This window comes from Hyaena hyaena, unplaced genomic scaffold, assembly GCF_003009895.1.
Source record: "Hyaena hyaena isolate Hyena2069 unplaced genomic scaffold, ASM300989v1 scaffold_362, whole genome shotgun sequence".
Taxonomy (NCBI): Eukaryota; Metazoa; Chordata; class Mammalia; order Carnivora; family Hyaenidae; genus Hyaena; species Hyaena hyaena.
The window spans coordinates 1,530,732-1,552,615 of NW_024080998.1; the positions used below are offsets into that span (position 1 = coordinate 1,530,732).

A 21,884-nucleotide genomic window follows, 5' to 3' on the forward strand; every position below is an offset into this window, starting at 1 on the left:
AGTTCTTCCCAAATAGATGCTAGAAAAGGACAGGAAGGAGGTAGGAGGTAGGATACTTAGCACTTAGCCAGGGCCCCCAGCTGGACAGGGCTCTGACCGCAGGTCCGGGCCTCTTTAACCAGGCTGTGCAGGAGATACAGGACTTGAGAGAGGAAATAAGTAGGCAGGGATGAGTGACAGAGAAGCCTGCTACAAAGAGGAGAGTCAGTGCATCAGAAGAAGAGTACTAGGAATGAAGGTTTCTAGAACATGCTTTTTAAAAAAATTTTTAATGTTTATTTTTGAGAGAGAGAGCATAGGGGAGGAACAGAGAGAAAAGGAAACACAGAATCTGAAGTGGGCCCCAGGCTCTGAGCTGTCAGCACAGAGCCCGAGATCATGATCCGAACCAAAGCCAGATGCCTAACCCTCTGAGCCACCCAAGCGCCACCCCCCACCCCCCCGAATGCTGCATTTTTAAAACAACCTTGCCAGGGCTCCTGGGTGGCTCAGTGGGTTAAGCATCCGACTCTTGCTTTCTGTTGAGGTCATGATTTCCCAGTTCCTGCGATTGAGATTCCTTCAAGCATGGGATTCTTCCTCTCTGTCAGACCCTCCCCTGCTCGCACTCAGTTTGTTTTTTGTTGTTGTTGTTGTGTTTTGTTTTCTGTTTTTTGAGAAACAGTCAAAACCACCACCACCACCTTGCCTTTGGCAGGTGCATTGGACAAGAAAGCACCAGGTGTGAGTCAGGCACATTCAGGTTAGGATCATATTTTATAGTCCCTGATTTAAAACATTTTACAAAAAAAAAAAAAAAAAAAAGGAAACCTGGTTTGCTTTCAGAGTAAGGACAGTTAAAAGGGGGGGAACCCAACCATGATATAGGGGGAAACCTCCATTTCCTGCTCTACTGCTGGACACAGCACTCTGGAGGAGGCATGTCTGAGAACAAGCTGCAGTCCCAAACCCAATTCCCTGGGGTCAGAGCCGGCAAGGGTTTGGAACACCAGCTGCAGAGAACTTGCTAGACTGCAAACGAGAGTATTAACTACTCTGAGAACTGGTGGAAGCCATGGTCTCCGGGCTCCAGAACAATTAGAGAAAGTTAAATGCGAGCAGAATTTGAGGACGAGATTGCCAGTTGGTGTCCTGAGCACTTGTGAAATTCTAGTTTGTGAATGGCTTGGACTTCAGGGAGTCAGTTGCACTCACTGCTTATTTTTCCTAAAAGCTGTACTGTACTGAGGTGCTGAGAGAGGATTGGGCCACGTTCTTACATAACATATACCGAATAGAGAGTAATTTCATTATGACTATAGTCGCACTGATGCCCTCTTAGACTCTTTGTCATTTAAAGCCAAAGTAGAGAAATTAACACATACATGTAAAAGGAACAATCTGATGACAAAGAACAACACTTTTATTTTTAATTAACAAGAGATTTAATTCATCTCGCAAATAAGATTGTTTTAGCAGTTTACACTTTCTCCCTTGAAATTGGAGCTTACGCATAGACATCCAGTTTCTAGAAGCACCTTTTCAGTGTTTTGACTAGGTGACTTGCTCTTTAGTGGACATTTTACTTTCACATATTTTAATAAACTTTGCTGCTGTTAGGATTTTTTTTCCGTCTTCGGTGACGAGAACAGCTGAAATGTACTCTAAGAAGAATGCTGTGCTAAGCAGGACTATAAGAAGATCACTGGCCATAATTGTTTAAAGCCCCGTTTTATGTTTGAGGTTTTAAATTCAAATAATACTGTGTTTATTCTGACCTTTTCTTAATTAAGCTTATGAGACAGCTGTGGCTAGAACAGAGCTGCTGACTACTGGTGTCTTTTAAATGCTGACCTCGTGGCCAGAGCAGGCAAGGCTGGCAGAGAAGTTTAGGGGAAGCCTAGCTACTCTCCCTTCATGCAGCACACAGATTGTGCCTCTGATGAATGGGAGAAAAGCATCTAGAAAATGCTTAGAAAGCTACCAAGTTCTTGTCTTGTTGCAGACACAAATCTGCAGGGAGCAGAAGCTAGGGAGGCCATTGTTTTTGCCTCATATCAGTAACTAATATCTTAAGAAAGAAGCAGATTTCAAAAGATTCGACCACTGGGGGAATTAGGACACAGCATGCCTTCTTTATGCTTCCTTCTGAGATTCAAGTCTCCATGGCAAGCAGAGCTGTTGTGAACAGTTGTGCTGGTTATACACTGCTCAACCCTAAAATATAGCATTCACATGGTAATCTGTGAGCGCCTACAAGGCATAGCTGAAGAAATCCCTTCCTGGAGGAAGAGCTACTAAGACCATAGCTGATTCTGAATAGATCTAGAGGGGAAGGTAAAAAGAGTAATTTGAGATTAAGATAAATAGCAATGAACGGGAAAAATCTTAAAACTGAGTTAGGGATCTTAAAATAGTTCAGTGTTCCTTTGTAGTGTCTTATTTCCTGTAATTGAATAATATTGACTATGTTTAGTGTTACTTTCGTATTCTGCTTATTATCTAGAACCTGGTCTTCAAGTACTAATGGATTCAGCAGTATCTTTATCTCATAACCTTGAGATCTATACTTCAGAATATTAATCAAGAGTTTTGAACAAATATTAATACAGCTTTCTTTGCTTCCAAACTTAAACAAGGTCAAAATAATATACATTAAAACCCAATCATACTTACTCTTGCATTTTAACAATTTTTAGTAAAAGTAAAGGGTATACATTGAGAGTCTGTCTGGCTTGCCTTTAGAAAATCATCAAACTTTGCTAGACCTCCATTGCCTCAGCAGAAAAGCGAATGAGAGACTGGCCTTACAGATGTAAGATGGACTGCTTACAAAATGTTAAATTGTCCATCGTTCTGAAACCACCTAGGTGAGCTCTGCTGAGCACAATAGTGGCACCTAGTGGTGATTACCTCCTAACCCAACCACAAAGTTCTATGACAAATTGTCTTCTCTAGATCCTTCAGCCTAATAGTAAAAATTTTCTCTTCAGGATCATAAAATATGTAAGCTAGAAAGGATCTCAGAGATCAACTAGTCTAGTTTCCTCATTCCACCAGTTAAAATTAAAAAGGTTAGATGAATTCTAGACTTAATAAATAAAATGTTTTTTCTCCTGTATTATTTTTCTCTTTTGACTTTTTTTAGGTAATGTTCATATAACATAAAATTAAGCATTTTCAAGTGAACGCTTTAGTTGCTTTCAGTACATCCACCGTGTTGTACAACCTTCCCCTTAAGGATGTAGTTAGTACCTATTTCAAAATCATTCTTACTTGGTTAATGCAAAAATAAAGACTGAAACCAGGGTATTCCTGATATATAATAATTAACTGATTTTTCCTAATTGTTGACTTCTCAGATTGTCACTTCAGAGTGATATTTAAAGAACGGGAAAGAAGAAAATAAAATGATTTATCTGCCCTTGGAGTCAGAAAATAATGAAGTAGAACTGTTTAGAAAAACTGACATGCTGAACTTTCCCCTTGTTTGCCTGTTAATTGTTCGGTCATCTCTCTTATCAAATACCAGAGGTTACCTCATTCTCAAATTCCCCGGAGATTGCCTGAATGTGAGACTTAATGATGTATTTCCAAAGCCCCGGGTATTTAGAAACAGGCAAACCTTTTTCATGCAATCCTTAATAAGAAATTCATAAGTTATCAATCATTATTTTAGGGTTTTCGTGTGTGGCATGATTTAATGGCATTACAAGTGTGTAAACATAGAATCTAGGTTGTAGAAAGCAAAGGGAGCCTCTAGTTTTTGGCATCCATACCCAACAAATCTGTCTCTCCAATAGAGGCTGGCTAAATAAACAGCAATCTGTTGGAAGTGCAGGGAATGACTGGATTTGGAAGGGCAGTGTTAGGTGACTGCTTGGTGGGGAGGGGGGCTCAGTTGGTCTGTGGCCCATGAGTTTCCTTAGAGCATTAACATTTACAGGAGTCCCACAGAACATAAAGCCTGCCAAGACTTTAGACTTCATTACTTCCCTGTCCTCGACAAGTACAATTTAATTGAACATTAAGCAATTTGATCTCTTTCACCTAATAAATCGAGCAAATTCAATAAACATAAATCCTGCTAATGATAGAGCTGACCCTGGTGGGGCTGAGCTCATCAGCATTCATAGTTACTGCTCTCCCTGGAATTTGAGTCACAAATGCTTATTGCTGAACTAAGTACTTACCTGGTGCTTAAGGTCTAGGGAGTGGATTTCATAATTTTCTTTTTGCAGGGTTTCTGGAGGGCAGCTGTGGAATCGAGCATGGTTTTGCAGATAGACCAAGTCAGCTTCAAACCTCTCATCTAAGCTAGGACAAGTTACACTATAAACTAGAAACAAAAGGAGCTAATTGCAGTTATTTCATAGGGTGTTCTGAGATTTCAATGAAAAGAAATGTACGCAAAAGGCATAGCACCTGACACGTGGGAACTTCGTAGTATGTGTTAGCTAACTTCCCCTTTTTACCCACTGTTTTTTAGCAGAGATCTGTATAGCAGCCAGTGTTGACATGGTACTGTGTTTCCCTAAATTAGGCTTGATTATCCATTATATATGCCCGTGACTCTGAGTTACCTCCCTCTTCCTCTTCATCTGGTTGGCCTCCTTCCTGTAGAGGCTCACCTCCAGGTGAAGCCTTCCTCAGCTCTTCCTGATGACCTTCTCTGTGGTCCCGATAAACTGTTGTACATGTCACAGTGTCTGTACTTTTGTCACAGCATCATTATAACCTCCCTCTCTCCCAAATCCCACCCTGCCCATGATATTCTCTGCATCTGGTTGAATGAGTGAGTTAGTCACTGAATGAAACAATGACTTGCCTTTAATATCACAAAGACAGGTACCCTAGTCCTGTTCAGGATGACGTTCAAAAAAATATGTTTAGTCCAAGGAACTAGAAAGTAGAGAAACAGCACTAGGAACCAAAACCTTTGACTCTGAGTCCTTTTTCTTTTTATTATACCCTGTTTGCTCTCACAGCGCAGCAAGTTTTAATATCCGGCAAGCAGATCACTGCCTATTCACCAGACACTGTGGGTAAAAGTTTTTTGTCTGAAAAGAGCGTAAGTAGAGAAGCACGCAGACAGGTAGCCGACTCACAGTGTGTAGACTGCCAATAGCACGAGCTCTTTCAGGTTCCTTTCTCATCAGTGCTGGATGATATTTTCTGTAAATGGTTCCCATTTTTCTAATCTCCTAGCTTTGCTAATTTCAGTCAAAGACAAATGCCCATTGTGCTGCTGGCTCCGCAGGCCCTGGGATAAATCCTAATTCCATTCTCCCTGTCCTCTTCCTTCATTTCCTGGCTGTGCGTCTATGTTTTCCAAACACCATCATCAATCAGTAAGACGTGTGGAAGTCTGTAGGAAAAACACCTGGTCTAGACATTGGAGCAAAACACGACCCATTTTTCTTAATGCAGAAGAATTGGTCCCTGTTTCTCCTGTATTTGAAAACAATACATTTCAAATGCTGGAGACCCGAGTTTTTAGCCTTGATGTGTGGAGAATGAAATGCAGTCTCATCTTCATTTCTAAAAGCAGCTGAATTTAATCTGCCTCAGTCAGAACTAAAACTTCACCTCCCAGTTTCCTCACATGCCAGAGTGGCATGGTGACATGTGACTGTCCAGGCCAGCCCTGCAGATGTGTCTGTCATCAGGAAGGGAGATTTCCTGCCAGGATATACTGTTGTGCTTCCCATTGCTGCTGACAGCAGAGGCCCCAGACCCCGTGGCTCCAGGGGGTAATTTTTTAACTTTTTTTTCCTTCAATTTAAAATTAAAATCAAAGCAGCACCATCTGTCATAAGAATCTGCCATGCCAGGGAAAGGAGCGTGATCAATGGCCTGGATCTTGTTGAGACCACTTAGTGACGGTGTCCCACACTATCCCATGTGCGTCTTTTCATAGCTTTGATCAAGAGCCTAGCATTTGTCCTTGGGGAGGTAGAGAATGCATTGAGGGGGGAGGCTTTGAGGTGTGAATATTTCCATTTCCTGTTCATTTCACATTCAGATTTGGCCAGATCCTGGACGAACACATTGTAAATGGTGGCTCAGATGTGGTATTTGCCTCCCAGAGTACAAGCTTTGCTAAGCAAAACTATCCCTTTGTATCAGTCCCTAGACAACTAGGTGATTGATAGTTGTTGATGCGCTTAAGTAAAGGGTGTTTTGGAGAAGGAAAAAGACTCTAGGGAGAGTATGCGTTCATCCTGCATGTTGAGCTAGGTGAAAATGGAGAGCCAATAGAGTCTCATGCGCTCTCATGGGAAGTTCAGGGATCTGCTTTTCCTGGATTCTGTACTCTCTGCCAACCACGATTCACTGTGTCCCCCCAGCCAGAGTGTAAACATGCCCCAGCACTAGGGATCACCAAGGCTAGAATGGGCTCTGGTTGTGGCTTGGGGTGCTCAGAGGCCCAGCAGTTTCTAGAAATGTGCACGTGCCCATGTCCTGAGAACAGTGCCTTGTCGAAGGTAGAAAATTCTGTGATATTCCAGTTGTTCCCCTGGAAGATGAAGAGAAGCCTGTCTGCTCGAGACATCTATGAAGGATTCAGGCATACAGTAAGATTTGTTGAACATCACTGTCCCTTATACTCTGAGTTCTGTTGATCTGGTGTTAAAATATGCTATTGCTCTCATTGCCCAACCAAGTAATTGTATTTGTCAAGACAGTAAGTGATTCTGTCCCCAGTTGTTTGAGACGAAGTCCATGAAGACATCTTGCTCTGTTTACTGAGCAAGAGTTTCTCTCCATGTATTAAAAAAAAAAAAAAAAAAAAAAAAACAATTTTAGTGTTTATTCTTGTGTGAGAGAGAGGGAGACAGAGTCTGAAGCAGGATCCAGGCTCTGAGCTGTCAGCACAGAGCCCGACGCTCCCACTCACCAACTGTGAGATCATGACCTGAGCCTAAGTCAGATGCTTTACCAACTGAGCCACCCAGGCGCCCCCTCCATGTATTTAAAAATTCCAAATAATTCTGAAACAATATTTTAAAAAACATCTAGAGAGTGACCTTGATTGCTTTTAATTTACTGCACACGTCTTTGCCTGCTGACAATTACCTGTACATTTTGCTAACACTGAAATTGATTCTTTGACTGTCTTTGAAAATCCTCATTTATTTGCATTGTTCATTAGGGACTTAGAGAATTTTACCTATGAGAGAAATCAGAAGTTCCATTTTCTTGATGATTCAGAATTTATGAACAGTTCTGTACCAGTATCTCATTTTCATACATCAGTAACACAGAGGTAGGCAAACCAGAGTTATTACCCCCAAGTGACAGATGTGGAAACTGAGGCCTGCCCCAGTTGGGAAGTAAATAATCCAGTCAAGACTCGAGCCCCAGCTTCTGCCTCCAGAGTCCATGTTCCTTCCATTACCCCATGCTCGCTTCGTCCTTGACCCTGGCCAAGAATGAGAGCAGATGTGCACAACAGGAGGGCAGCACGGATGGATTAGGGTAGACCCATCCCTGTTCCCAGAAAGATAACTCAAAATGCATGTCCTAGCGATGATGGGAATGTAGCGCATCTTCAAATACAAAAGAGCGTACATTTCGTGCAGAAATCATGTTTTGAAAACTGACCAAAACTGTTTTGAAATTTGGAATGTTTAATGTGTTAGAGAAAGTAAAGCAGCAAAAGACAGTAAGTACTGGAATCTTAAAACTCCATGACTGAGGAAGAAAGGAAGAGAAGGAAGATACGGTGGGGCCCTGAGGTCTCACCCCTGTTCCTCTGCTCTGGTCCCCTTTACCAGCCTGGGTCCAGTCAGAGACCTTCCTTAGGAACCACTTGGTAGTCCCCAAACACAGCTTACAGTTTCTTTCTTTCTTTTTTTTTTTTTAAATTTTTTTTAACGTTTTATTTATTTCTAGGAGAGAGAGAGACAGTGCAAGCAGGGGAGGGTCAGAGAGAGAGGGAGTCACAGACTGAAACAAGCTCCAGGCTCTGAGCGGGCAGTCAGCACAGAGCCCGACGCGGGGCTCGAACCCACGAACCGCGAGATCATGACCCAAGCGAAAGTCGGACGCTTAACCGACTGAGCCACCCAGGCGCCCCGCAGCTTACAGTTTCTTTCTTGATGCTTCTGGGTAAGCTCTTTCAAAGGAATCCAAAATACCTTTCCCAGCAAAGGAAATCCTACTTGTCTTCTGAATTTCAGGTCACATGCCACCTTTTCCAGGAAGCTCTTCCTCCTCTTCACTCTCACATTTGGGCCCTTTCTTTTGCAGTGCTAGTTGGTGAGAGCTTGAAGGGTAGGGACGAGGTCATTTCGTGGTGGAAGAGGGATGGTCTAGGGGAAGGACCCAGGCCTAAGAGCCAGACAGCCCCCCAACGGCCCTGTGTCAGTTGTCAGTTGACAGCTCGGGAACTTGAATCTCAGTGAGGCTTTCCCCCATGAGCGTATGTTGGACAGGACCATGCTCAGCCATCTCTGGATTTAGTTTTACAAAATAAGATCATGAACTTATTTTTAATATCTCCTTTTGATCACGGCCGTTGCTTGGATATAAACTATTGAACAATCTTCCTTTCAGATGTGCAACGAATGTATGTATATTTAAAAAAAAAAAAAAAGGCCATGAGAGAAAATGACCTCAGCTCTTGAAACTTGTAAATATTTCAGCAATTGTGCTCTCACAGGGAGATCCCTAATTCTTTTTCAAATTTGAAGCAGAGCTGACAGCTATTTGTGTTCTCTTTGCTTCCAGTTGTGTGTGGTTTTTTGTCAGGAGGGTTGCAAGTCAAGGATCTCTTTTTCAGGTTCACCTGTTTCCTTAATGAAATTAATATTTCTCATGAAATGGTTTCATGCAAAATCTTGGGGGGTTTGGGGTCTGTATGCTGTTCCTGGAAAGCTTCTGCACAAGGAGAATTTGAGGAAGGGCAACTGTCACCCTCCCTATCCAGTCAGTGTTCAGCGTCTTTTCCAGCCTTGTGCTTGCTTTGTGCAATTTTAGGAGAGAAGTGTGTGTGTGTACACATGCGTGTGTGTGCACGCGCGTGAGCACATGAGCACCTCTGAGTCCTTTAAGTGGGCATAGGGGGTGAAAGAAGGCCTTGAGAATTCACACCATTGCCCTAGTGCATTTCTTTAGTTTCATGTGTCACAGGAGGAAAGAGAGGAAAACTCCCCCAATCTGTGGTCCAGGAAAATGTGGTTGCTGCCTTGTGTGACTGTCCTAAGAGTGTCCATCCAGTCCTGGGGCCACCAGACTGGCATCTCACAGTTCTGGCAGAGCTGCTGAAGCCTGGGGAGTCCCAGGATTTCTGCCATATGCTAGATAAATCCTTGGGCAGTGTATTTACATACAACATGCATTGAGAACATGAAGCCATCCCTTCTGAAGCTTTCTTCTCTAGACCTGCCATGTAACTCTGCTCCTCAACTCAGGCAAGGGTCTGGGACCATGAAATGCCTTGAAAACTCAGTTACCCAGGAACAAATGGAAAACCAATATCCCACGGGGTGACTGGGTCCTTATTACTGTAATACTATGTTCCAACAAAACAGGCCTTGATTTTAGAGTTCTGAAAGTTGTTCTTAAATTAAAACGGTGCCTACTGACATCCTCGCTTGATTACACCTTCTTGGGATCGCCAAGAATACATCTTTTCCATCTCTTTTGAGTGAAAACATACCTGTCTGAAAGAATGATTAGTCCTTTAAATAGGTAACACCTGATGGTTTCAGAGAAAACCATTCTTCCGAAAGGCCTGTAGCATTCTGAGCACTGGCTCACTTTTCAATTCCTTACTCTCCTGGGATATATTCTACCAACTGTTTAGCTACTGATTTTGGTCTTTAATGCAGAGTCTTAATTATGCTAAGTACCTTTTCATTGTGCGTGGGTGAATACAGCTCCCATAAAGAGCATAGAGACAGGGTGTAGGGTCAGTGGTGCCTGGGGGTGGGGGGCGGGGGGGAGGAAACAAGAGCATGTGGTGGACAGTACCCTGGCTGGTTTCTGCTGCTCTGAGCTGTGAGTGGATGTGTCTAGAGGGCCGGCAAATAGCGACGATGGCTCACATTGCTTGTCATTTCCTTCTTAGATGACTATGCCCAGCTGTGTAACATCCCCGTCACTGGACGCCGGCAGCCATATGGACGGGATGCCTTAGTTGACTTCAGCGAACAGTATGCTCCAGAAGCTGATCCCTATTTTATTCAGGACCGTAAGCAAAATTTTTCAGTTACATTGAAACTAAAATAATTGACCGAAGGTTAGTCAATGGTTTTCAAAGGTAGCCCCTGGGAATTTGTCAGAAATGTAAGCTTTCAGACCCCACTCTAAGAGATGCTGAAATGGAAAGTCTAGGGTGAGACCCAACAGTTGGATCTACCCTCTGCATACTCCTGATACCTGTTCAAGTTTGAGAAATATTGGATCAGATTATTGGCATGCTGGAGGGTTTGCTGTTGTGTTTACTTTCTTGAAATTAAAAAAAAAAATCTTCTAAGATCCATAACAAAATCATTTCTTTTAATACATGGTGGTCTAGTTTAAGGGCCGGGGTTGTCTTGAAAGCCCAGTTATAATTGACGTCTTTTTTCATATAAGGAAATGATGTGTTAACTGTACCAAGTTGATCTTTATAGGTATTTTAAAGTAGGGGGTCAAAAAAAATCACTCTTCTGGTCAGAAATTGTTAGAATCCACTCATGATGGAATGTATTAAATAAGAAATGATGCATGATGGCCTCTCCTGCACTCGTGGGCAGAGTTTTTCTGTGGGAGATGAAGTGTGCCTGTGTGAACCCCGTTCCCATTTAGTAAAAGATGTCTGAGGGACACCTGGGTGCCCCATTTCAGTTAAGTGTCCAACTCTTGATTTCGGCTCATGTTGTGATATCGGGGATTTGTGTGTTCAAGCCCCGGTTCGTAATTTGTCCCTGCTTCAGTTCCAAGTCAAAGAGTGTTTCCTTCCTTCCTTTCCCCTTCCTTCCTTTTGTTTTTGGTTGGGTGCATACCTTGATCATTCAGCAGAATGAAGAGTGCTTCCTGAGCTGCATTAAAACAGCATTGTATCCGTCCAGCCAAGTTAATTAACATGCCCCTGTGTATCCCCCCTGACCCCGCACGCCAGGTGTAGAACATTCCCAGCATCCAGAAGGCCCATGAGGCCCTTTCCCAGCCGAGCCCCCGGCCCCAAGGGTATCATAACTTCTAATATCTTGGGTTATTTCTTTTAATCAACAACATACAACCACGCACTATTTCACAAAATGTGTTGAAATACACTGACAGGTATAAGACTGGGCACTTAGGATTTTTGCCCTTACCTGTGACTATGGTATAGGTCAACAAACATTTACCTTTAAAAAAGAGAAGAAGGAAAAGAAAGGGAGAAGAAATATGAAGGTTGAAGGAAAGCCCAGCTTGCCTGCCCCATAAATCCAGAATAACAGGTTAAGTCTATACGCAACAGTGACCCAGTCCCAAACTTGCATGTGCAGCCTCCAGCACATGAGAGTCCAGATTCCAGGAATTTCCATGTTGAAATGTTCTGGCTCGCATACCTTCTTTTTTAATGCTGACGTTGCTTCAGGACACTTTTTAAATTCACTACAAATGTTAGGAAATAAACATGTTGGTGTCACATCAATTTCCTATTTAGCAACAGAGGAAGCTGAGATACAATATTAAGACCTCCAGAACTGGCTAGATCAATGGCTTTTAAACTTATTGCAATTTACAAGAAACAGGTCCTCCTTCCCAGACCAGAAGCGAGGACTTTCTGGCCCCGCTAAAGAAATGATCGTATTGGGTAGATAGTAACATAGAGGGAAAGTTGATATTTCTTCATCTCCTGCCTTCTGGGTTATTTAAGAAACTTGAACCGGTATCTGGGGGCAGTTTTTTTAGTTAAGGCAGTATTTTATAAAAGTAGAATCTCCTAGAGCAGAAATCAGCTCTGTCTTGTAAAGGTCTAGAGAATAAATTTTTTAAGCTTTAAAGCAGCTACTCAGCCCTGCCAGGGTATCACAAAAACAGCTACCGCATGTGAGACAAGCCACAGCCACAGACAGCATGTCAGCGAGTGGGTGTAGCTGTGTTCCAATAAAACTTTATTTACAAAAGTAGGCAGACCACCACATTTTCAGAAGGGGCTGTCCTAGCTGACTCCTGTAGAAGTATTTTTGGAAGTCTACTTAATGTATGTGTGTAGAAGTTTTCAATATTTAATTCCATGTTTTAATTTATGTAATAAGAATTTTTAGCAGTTATAACATCAAAACCATTTTGACATGGCACCTGGAATTTGAAAATATTTTCATAGATTAAGACTTTGTTTTCTTAAGTAGTTCTCAAATTGACTTTGGGGTCCTGATGACATATTCTTGATGGCCTGTAATTTTTTTTTCCCCTTCAAAAATTTTAAAAGTGCCTATCATGGATGTGTTAGTTTTTAAAGTCAAGGAGTTAAACCTTACAGCCCAAGATAAGCAATGATATTTTGCTGCCCCCTGCAGTTCCACTGGAGAATTACTTCAGAGGCCAGACAGCGTTATGGCCATATTTTGATATATTTTTTTTTTTAAGCTAATAACATGATGAGGTTCTGAAGTAGGGAAGCCCACATCAACAGTGTTTTTGTAGCACCGTGGATTTTTATTTACAACTTCTCTTTCTAGAAAGAGAGCTAAATTCTCTTGATGCCTGTTTGATCAGTCTTTATATTACTAAACGCTAGCTCTGAATCAGTTTAAAGATACCTAAACTATCAAAAGAGCAAAACAAGAACTTCTTTGTTTCCTTAAAAAAAAAAGATTTCTGGCTTTGTAAACACAAGTAGGATGTACTTTTCTCATTTATCAGGATGTTTCAAGTCCCTTTTACTGTCTTCATCCTTTGATCTCCTGAGAGCCCTTTTGTAAGGCTCATTCCAAAGCTAGAGCAAACAAACACACATTACATGGCAAGGCCAGCCCAGCTTTTCACTGCTTTTGGGGGAACTCCAAGTGAAAAACCACTGCCTGAAATTCTCATGGATGTCCTGAGCAAATGTCTGCTGAACGTGATAGTGACTTCCATTGGTTCCATCCTGAACGTTCTGACATTTGCCCTACTGAGAACTCAGGAAATTTGGAATTTTAGATAAACACTTCTATTTATTAAGGGCAAAACCAGAAACCATACTTTATCATATTTTGTGTTTTTAATAGAGAACATCAGAATTCAAGATATGGGGCTACAAATAGTATACAAAGCTTTTACTGTCATGCATAATGTTGTGTACAGATATATTCAGTGTTAAATTTTACTTGTAACTTTTAGACATCTGAAATAGGTGTCTAAAATACGTATGTATGACGAACCACAACCCAAATCATCATATAGTTTTTTCATAAGAATTTTTTAAGTTTCTTTAATTTTTTTTGATGGGGGTGGGCAGAGAGAGAGAATCCCAAGCAGAGGGATTCATTGATGGGGGGCTCAAACTCATGAATTGTGAGATAACCACCTGAGCGATACCAGGAGCTGGACACTTAGCCAACTGAGCCATCCAGGCGCCCTACTAATCATATAGTTTTAAAAGACAGTGAAAGCGATTACAAATTTCTAACCTGGCTCTTGTCTTTTCCTAACCTGGCTCCTGTCTTTTCCTTTCTAGGTTTTTTAAATAGCTTCGAGGAGTTGCAGGCTGAAGAATGTGGCATCCTCAATGGATGTGAGAATGGCCGCTGTGTGAGGGTGCAGGAAGGCTATACCTGTGACTGCTTTGATGGGTATCACTTGGATATGGCCAAGATGACCTGTGTCGGTAAGGACGATGTGTGCCCTCTGGGAAGTTACTCTTTCCCCAAGGTCCCCTGTGGCCAGATCTCATGTCACTAAGTATGTTTAAGATAGATTTGCAGTCTCCATTTAGGAAGATGATAAAAGTTCTGGAGATGCCGGTGATGTCCTTCAAAAGGACAGAACATTCTAGGTAATTAGTTTGACTCTTCTAACTTTAGCTTTTGACTCTGCAGCAAGTAATGTTTTCCCCAGTACTTGACATAAGCATAAAGGAGTGTAGGTGTCTGAAAAAAAAATACAACTTTTATGGTAATCATTTTGGCGAATATTCCTCCTCCAACTACCTCTTCCTCTCTGTGTCTCGCATTGCCATTGCTTCTATTTTTAAAAGACTGATAAGCGTACATTAATTCTTCCTCACATGCTCAGTGCCATCTTCCAAGGCCTTGCCCTTGAATTACAGGGTTTTCCTATTTCTGTGGCTCTTCCTTTCCGTCTGGCAGCAACCACCTTCCCCACTTGAGTTTTGTTTGTCTCTGTCTGCGGTGGGTCTGGAAAATAGGTAACCTGGGTTATTACAGGTGTTTCGAGTGCATTTCTTTCCTGTGGAAAGCTGGGAAGGTAACTTGAGCCTTTATAAGGGCAGCCCTGAAGGCTTTCTGCTCACTTGTCTGGCTCTGTGGTGTATTCCTCTAGACAGATCGAACCATTTTTCTGTACCTGTGGAAAGGAATTTAGAAGTAGAAACATGCCTCCAGCTTTCTTGAGTTTTGACCATAGGATGTCACGCTGACAAAACACTCCTGTTGTGTTAAATCACAGGGAAGGACATTCTAGAGCCTCCCAGATCATCTACCTTTTTCAGATCGAGAAAGTCTTATTTATCTTGCATGTGATTGCAACGGACAATAATGAGAAAGACTGTACTGGGGGTGGGGGGGAAGGGGCGGCGGAGAGCAGAGAACAGCCCTGCTGTGTCCCAGCTGGACGCCTCGATGCCTCAGGTAAGCGTAGGTTACATTTCCTCTTGGGGCGATACTGGAGCGTCTTCACCTGCATGGTTTGGCTTATTGCAGATGTAAACGAATGTGATGAGTTGAACAACCGGATGTCTCTCTGCAAGAATGCCAAGTGCATCAACACTGAGGGCTCCTACAAGTGTGTGTGTCTGCCTGGCTACATACCTTCTGACAAGCCCAACTACTGCACCCCGTTGAACACCGCCTTGAATTTAGAAAAAGACAGTGACCTGGAGTAAAAGAGGATTTACATAACCTAAGCCCATATACTCTGCACTGTGTAAAGGAAAAGAGAGAAATGTATTATACTTGAGACATTGCACCTCCCCCAGAATGTCGGAAACACGGAACCATCTCAGCGTTGCGTGTCCTCAGAAAGAAGAGAGGATCCAGTGTGAGCCTGACTGGTGTGACAGACCAAATGGACATTTCTCTGAAAAACCAGTATATATAGTCTGTTCATATGTAAAATTCAGTGGAAGAGAGGCAGAACAGTGCTGTTATTTTAAACAGAAGGTTGTATTATGATGTTTTTGTTTGTGTTTGTGTTTTCGGTTTTTGTTTTTTTTTTTACTATGGCTTGATTAAATTTGGCATTTAAATAGTGGTGGAAATATTTTATATAATATTCAGTTTTGGGTTGCGCAGTTCCTTGGCTACTGTTTTTCTTCAGATTTTTTTTTCAAGCTCAAGGGCACAAGTCTTTGATAAAATATTGTTAAACTGTATTATAAGTATTGTTACACAGGGTTATGTTATTCCTGGTCTGGAGCATTTTAAAAATCCAAACTGTCTGTCCTGTGGAGCAGACAGCAATTTTGTCTCAAAACTTTTATACACATTTGGAGGAAAATACTTTGTATTTACAGTGTATCATCTGATTTTCATGTCCATTCTTAGCCAAGCTGCTAGCAGGCATCAATTGGATCCTTTCCTGCATTGAAATGGAAGAACTAATGAGCTTACGTTAGTATTGTAATGTGTAAAGTAAGCCCAGCAAAATTTTTTTGAAAACTTGATGATCCCAACATATTTACCATTGTATGTTAAAGCAAAATAAATCACCATTTTTTTAGAAAAAAAATTTCTACCTGGGAGTAACTGTCAATGAGTACCTGTTGTATTTACCCCACCTCATTTATTTTTATGAATGGTTCTCTAGTAATGTAAAGTCTTTTACAGGTTAATTATTAAATTTGTTAGATGTTGGTAGGGACTGAATTGTGTCCACCCCCAGAATTCCTGTGTTGATGTCCTAACCCCCTAGTACCTCAGAACATGAGTGTATTTGGAGACAGGGTCTTTAAAGACGTAATTAAGGTTAAATGAAGTCTTTGGTGGGGGGGGGGGGGGGGGGGGGGATGGCTAGACCAATATGAGTAGTGTCCTTAATAAGGAGAGACAAGGACAGACACAGAGGAAAGACCAGATGAAGACACGGGGAGAAGACAGCCATCTCCAAGCCAAGGAGAAAGGCCTTAGAAGAAGTCAACCCTGCAGTAACCTGATCTCAAACTAATAGCCTCCAGACTGATGAGAAAATGAACTTGTTGTTTAAATCACCCCATCTGTGGTGCTCTGCTACGGCAGCCCTGGCAAACAGGACTCAGATACAGATCCCAGTTAGATTGCACAGGAACCGTGAAAACCGCTTGCGAGGGTCTAGTCCCTGCTTAATACACATCTATATGGTTATGCGATTGCTCAAGGGAGTTTCAGAATCCACTTTTTACCTAAGAAAAGCATCTGAATTTAAAGAAAAGCAGGGAAATTATGTGTAGGGATACCCAGCTGAAAATCTCATTTAACATTTTCCACTTGTGGTGGGAGAAGAATGGTCCATCGAAGATGTCCATGTCCTGTTCTCTAGAGCCTGTGATGTTACTGTATGTGGTAAATGGAAATGAAGGTTGCAGATGGAATTAAGGTTGCTAATCAGTGGCCTTACAAGGGAGATAATCTGGGCAGGCCCATTGTAATCACAAGAGTGGAAAAGGGAGACAGAAAAGCAAAGCACAGGGGGAGATGGGAGATGCAGGTGAGAAGGACTTCTCCACCATGCCAGCTTTGAAGGCAGAAGAAGAAGCGAGGGGCATGAGCCGAGGAACGTGACTAGTTCCTGGAGGCTGGAAAAGGGAAGGTGCCATTCTCCCCTAGAGCCTACAGAAAAGAGTGCAACACTCTCGACATCTTTATTAAAGGCCAGAAACACGGATCCACTTCTAACCTACAGAACTGTAAGATGTGTGTTGTTGCACACCATGACATTAGCAGGCATTTGTCGTAGCAGTGATTACGAGCTAGACCAACACCAAAGCATCATAAAATGGACCTCTCACACTTTTCAACTGATATGTATGTATAGGAGAAACTTACATTTATATCCCCAAGATGCAGTGCAGCATTTTCAGTAAAAGAGCTTGTTGGCACAGGTCTTGAATTATATTCCAAATATTAGCATAGCTGGACTCGTCACGGATGTTGGAAAAGTACAAAGACTATCAATGGAGTGGATGTGCTTTGGGATGTTGCTGGCCAGCTGGCGGGCTTGCTTTGAATGCATTTCCACAGTGCTTTGTTTCCATGTCTGTCTAGCCCTTATTTTTACCTAGTTATGTACACATCTTCCCAAAACATTTTGGTTTTGCAATGTATGATTCTTTTAGCCCCTTTTAGGAGTTACTGCGATCTTACTTTCCATGCCTATCGTCCTCTAAACCCACAGGTATAGGATTCTGTGGCAATGGCTCTAATTCATTGGCCATGAAGAGGCAGGCACATAGTACAGTGTGTTTGGATTGTTGTACTGGTTATATAATCTGGTGTGCTAGAATGTATTTTCCAGCTGCCTGAGCCAGAGTCCATCTACAGAATGAGTCTGCGTACCTGAAACATTAAACAATAACATTCTATTCTTTTGTTATAGATGTCAAACTCTGCTCTAAAAAAGCTAGACCTGATTAAGCCTGTCATCGGAAGTTATGTCCTTGAAATCTGCCGTGTTGGTCAAAATGAGCACTAAATACAAACCCAGCAAACCAAACCCTTAAGCACATCTAGGTGTTTTACATAACTCCATCCATGTTTTTATTTTAAAAAGTGTTTATATGTTCAAAACAATACCATAATTTAGCTTTAGTATTTTCACACACACAAGACTTTCTTATTCTAAAAGGTACTTGAATTTTCCTGGGTAATCTTAATGTCTTCGTTTTGGCAAAAATGACAAAGCTGATATGCTTAAAAATGAGGCTCTTGAACATTTCCTTTGGGTCAACAGTGCAGGAAAACAATACACATATCAATGTTACATGTTCCTCCACATGGAGACAAACCGTAACGATGGCTTTAGAAATTGTTTTAATACCAGCGTTAACATACGATGGTTTTAACACTCTCTTCAGCTTTCTAGTAGGTGTGACTCACACATGTACCAGATCATCTATGATTTGCTGCTCAAATCATTGGTAAGGAGAAGAAAACAATGGCCATCGCTGATCAGTATCCCAGTGACGGGGATTCACAATTCTGAGAAACTTAAGGGAAGGTATCATCTGCAGAAATGCAAAAAGAACCCACAGTCTGATAAGACAAAAGGCACCTCAGAGAAAAGACTTCCTTAACTTAGGATAAAACATTTGTAACCATCATAGGAAGAGGAGATTCCTCTAACCAACTTTGCTCTCTCTTTGAGAGTGTAGGATGGCGGTCGCTGAAAGAAGAGCAATTATCTCCCATGTCATTTATGAAGGGGATTTCTCTTTTTATCATGGTTCTGAGTATAACTAGAGCACACTCTGCTGTCTCTTTGTGACCAGACACAGAAAATTCAATAGGATACTGATCATCTATCTTAGTGTTCCCCACCCCCAACATCTATACATACATAAGAATTCACTGAACCCTGCCTATGCATCTTGATTTTTCTGGAGAAAATCTTGAGTCAGACAAACTCAGTGTGGTCCTCAGACCAGTTATGTTTCCTGAAAGAGTTTTAGAAATGCAGAATCCCAGACCTGCATAGCAAGACTTTCCAGATGGTTTCTGTGCATCTTAAATTTGCAGACACATTTCTAAACAAGCAGACTGGTTTGTTTAGCTGCATATTATTTGGGGATCTTGAAAACCTGATGGCCCTATCCACAGAAATTCTGATTTAATTTTTCTGGATGCAGAGGAATTCTTAATGAATCATTACTCTCTGAACAATATTCCTTATCTGTAAGACAGACACAGTGACACTTGTCCTTACTACCTCATAGGAGGGTGGAAGGGATCAAAATAAGATAATATTTAAAAAGCTTTATAAGCCAGGATTCATTGTGTGCAGATGAATGATTATTCGTTGTTCCATGCCATTGACCCCACTTTAAAACCTTGACCCTTCTACATGCTCCTTTGGCTACGGTGAAGAATTAGTCTGGACTCCTTCTTGATTCCCTTCCCAGCTGCTTTCCTCCAAGCCTGAGGCTTCCCTTGGATCCACTTTGATTTAAACTCTTCATTTCCCCACAATCTGAACACTCTTGCCTGTTCGTTGAAATAATTTTCTGGAGGAAGTTGCTACGATGGAGCATCAGAAACAAAATATTTTGGAGGCATAGACTAGGAAATGGATATATAAATTCAGGAGTCATCTAAACCTTCTGGTGGGGGGAAGGGTAGGGGATTTTGGAGGCAAAACAGACTGGGAAATATTAGAAAGTGAGAGGGAGAGAAGATTGCTGGTCTGAGAACAAAATGGCCTCACCTACACCAAGTGGTTAAGTGTCATTCAAGACTCACAGTTTAAGTCTTCAGTGTTCAAGGTTTTCTTGGATCCTCCCATTTTTGTAGAAAAATGGCCACACTGGCCCACATAAACTGGAGCACACTTCAGATTTTATTTTTCAACGTTGAACAGGATCCCAAGACACAGACAGTGACCTAGAAAGGAGGCCCTGACATCAGAATAGTTTGGTCTTGGTGACTTAGTGGGAAGAGGCCAGAAGCCCTGTACACCATAATGCAGCCAAGCTCAGCTGATGGGCAGGCTGCCTGGACAGAGTGATAGCCTGTCTGGCAACATGTAACCTGCTTTCCTAGTAAAGGCCATGGCATTTAGCTTGAGGACTAAGAAGCTATAGGATTAATAAGGAGTCGACTATAAAAGTAGCTGAACCTTTCTGTCCAACTTCCATTCATGATTTTCAACTTCTAGTTTAATGGCCTAGTTGGAAGCAAAGGCTGGGGGCTGGGACAGGAGCCCATGGACTCCTTGTACCTATGGACACAGAATCCAAAATATGTAGTTTCTACAACTTGAAGAATAATTAAATGTTCTTCCAAGTCTCCCCAGCCTGGTACGGATGGGGCAAAAACACTTCCTGCAGGGTATTACTGTTTCTCTCCTCATCAGTCTCTGCCTTCTCTTCATTAGCGGTCTATATCAGCACTGTGTGGTGGAACTTTCTGTGATGTTGGAAAAATTCTGTATCTCAACTGTCCAATGCAATAGCCAATAGCCATATGCAGATATTGAGTACTTGAAACATAGCTAGTGTAACTAAGGACCTGAGTTTTTATTTTACCTTTCATTAAATTTAAATATCAATATGTGGCTGGTGACTATCATATTGGTCAGCCCAGCCTGGGGTGTCCCTTTGGCCCTTCATGTAGGACGCATTCTCTCCCAATCCCTTCCCCTAAACCATGGTCCCTAGTGCACGTCTAGGCAGGAAGCTTTTTATGGTGAAGAAAACAATGTCTTTATTGCTACAGGTACTCTCCAAAGCAGATGCGCAGTGAGTGTTTAAAAAAAAGCGACAAGTGAATTCACATAACTCGTCTTATCTTCAGAGATGCCACACACATTTCATTTTTGCCAAATATATAATCAGTCAATTTTGCCACAGTAGCAGTGAATGGCATGAGGAAGATTACGGAGACTTGAACTCTGGAGAAAGAGCCAGAGATATATGCCAAGACAGAGAAAACGCCTCTCTAGCTCCTCTGGCCTTCATTACCATAATTCTAGGTTTCTCCAAGTGTGGTCACCAGCCAGGAACATCAGCATCACCTGGGAACTTGTTAGATATATGAAAATCTCAGGTCTGTCTCAGAACTACCGGATCAGAAACCCCGTGGTTGCCATACCTCAATCTGTGCTTTAATAAGCCCTCCGGGAAATCCTGATACATAATAAAGTTTGAGATTGCACCCTAAATAACCATCTGGCCATTAGGCAACAGGTGCCCACTGGGTGCCAGGAATCATGATACTTTTTTTCAGGAATGCTCAACCCCTTTAATGCCCTCCTAGGCAAAGGTAATTCTGTAAGATCCTAGTTTAATTCTCTTTTTCCCTATTTCCTTCCCTTGTTGTACCAGCCTTTCCTCAGTTGACCCGCCCAAGCTTCCCTCTTCCAGGCGGGCCTGAAATAAGTTGACTTTCTAAGCACCTTACCCAGTAGATATTTTTATTTACTGAAGGTCTGTTAGAAGACAACACTATTAGCCAACAACCAAAGTAAGTATTGAGAGATGTTGCTGGAGCTGACTGTTACCGGTTCATGAGAGCAAACTGTGCATATCAACTCCCAACCACATTGGTAGCTGGAAATTGGTCATGATGAGAGTATTTACACAACAAAGATTGGCAAACAGCTGATTATTAAACATTTACCAATGTACCACTGAATTATCCTTTATTTTTTATTTAAATGATTTTTTAAATTTATTTCTAGGAGAGAGAGAGACAGCATGAACAGGGGAGGGTCAGAGAGAGAGGGAGACACAGAATCGGAAGCAGTCTCCAGGCTCTGAGCTGGCAGTCAGCACAGAGCCCGACGCGGGGCTCGAACCCACGAACCGCAAAATCATGACCTAAGCAAAAGTCGGATGCTTAACCGACTAAGCCACACAGGCGCCCCAATTATCCTTTCTTATAAAGAAAGAAAACAGGATCAGTGAAGTTGAGTTGGCCAAGATTGCAGATGTATGAATTTTAACCCAGCTTTTATAAACTCCAAAACTAGCCTTCTTTGGTTACAGGGCTCTCCTGATGATACTTGGGTTTCAATTAACTAGGGGCATGCAGAATCTTAATAGGAGAAATAGGCCATCCCTAAAAGGCAAC

The 21,884-nt window shown here is 41.9% G+C and overlaps 1 protein-coding gene across 8 annotated transcripts in view; it reads left to right on the plus strand.

The window, feature by feature from the left end:
- Positions 1-15,280, plus strand: part of LTBP1 (latent transforming growth factor beta binding protein 1) — a 399,760-nt gene extending 384,480 nt beyond the window's left edge. For all 8 annotated transcript variants that reach the window (XM_039250305.1, XM_039250307.1, XM_039250308.1 and 5 more), the window contains 3 exons: positions 10,058-10,180; positions 13,622-13,771; positions 14,826-15,280. In XM_039250305.1, the coding sequence (XP_039106236.1) occupies positions 10,058-10,180; positions 13,622-13,771; positions 14,826-15,007 (455 nt within the window). In that variant the 3' untranslated portion in view covers positions 15,008-15,280. The remainder of the gene's footprint in view (positions 1-10,057; positions 10,181-13,621; positions 13,772-14,825) is intronic.
- Positions 15,281-21,884: the final 6,604 nt, after the last annotated feature.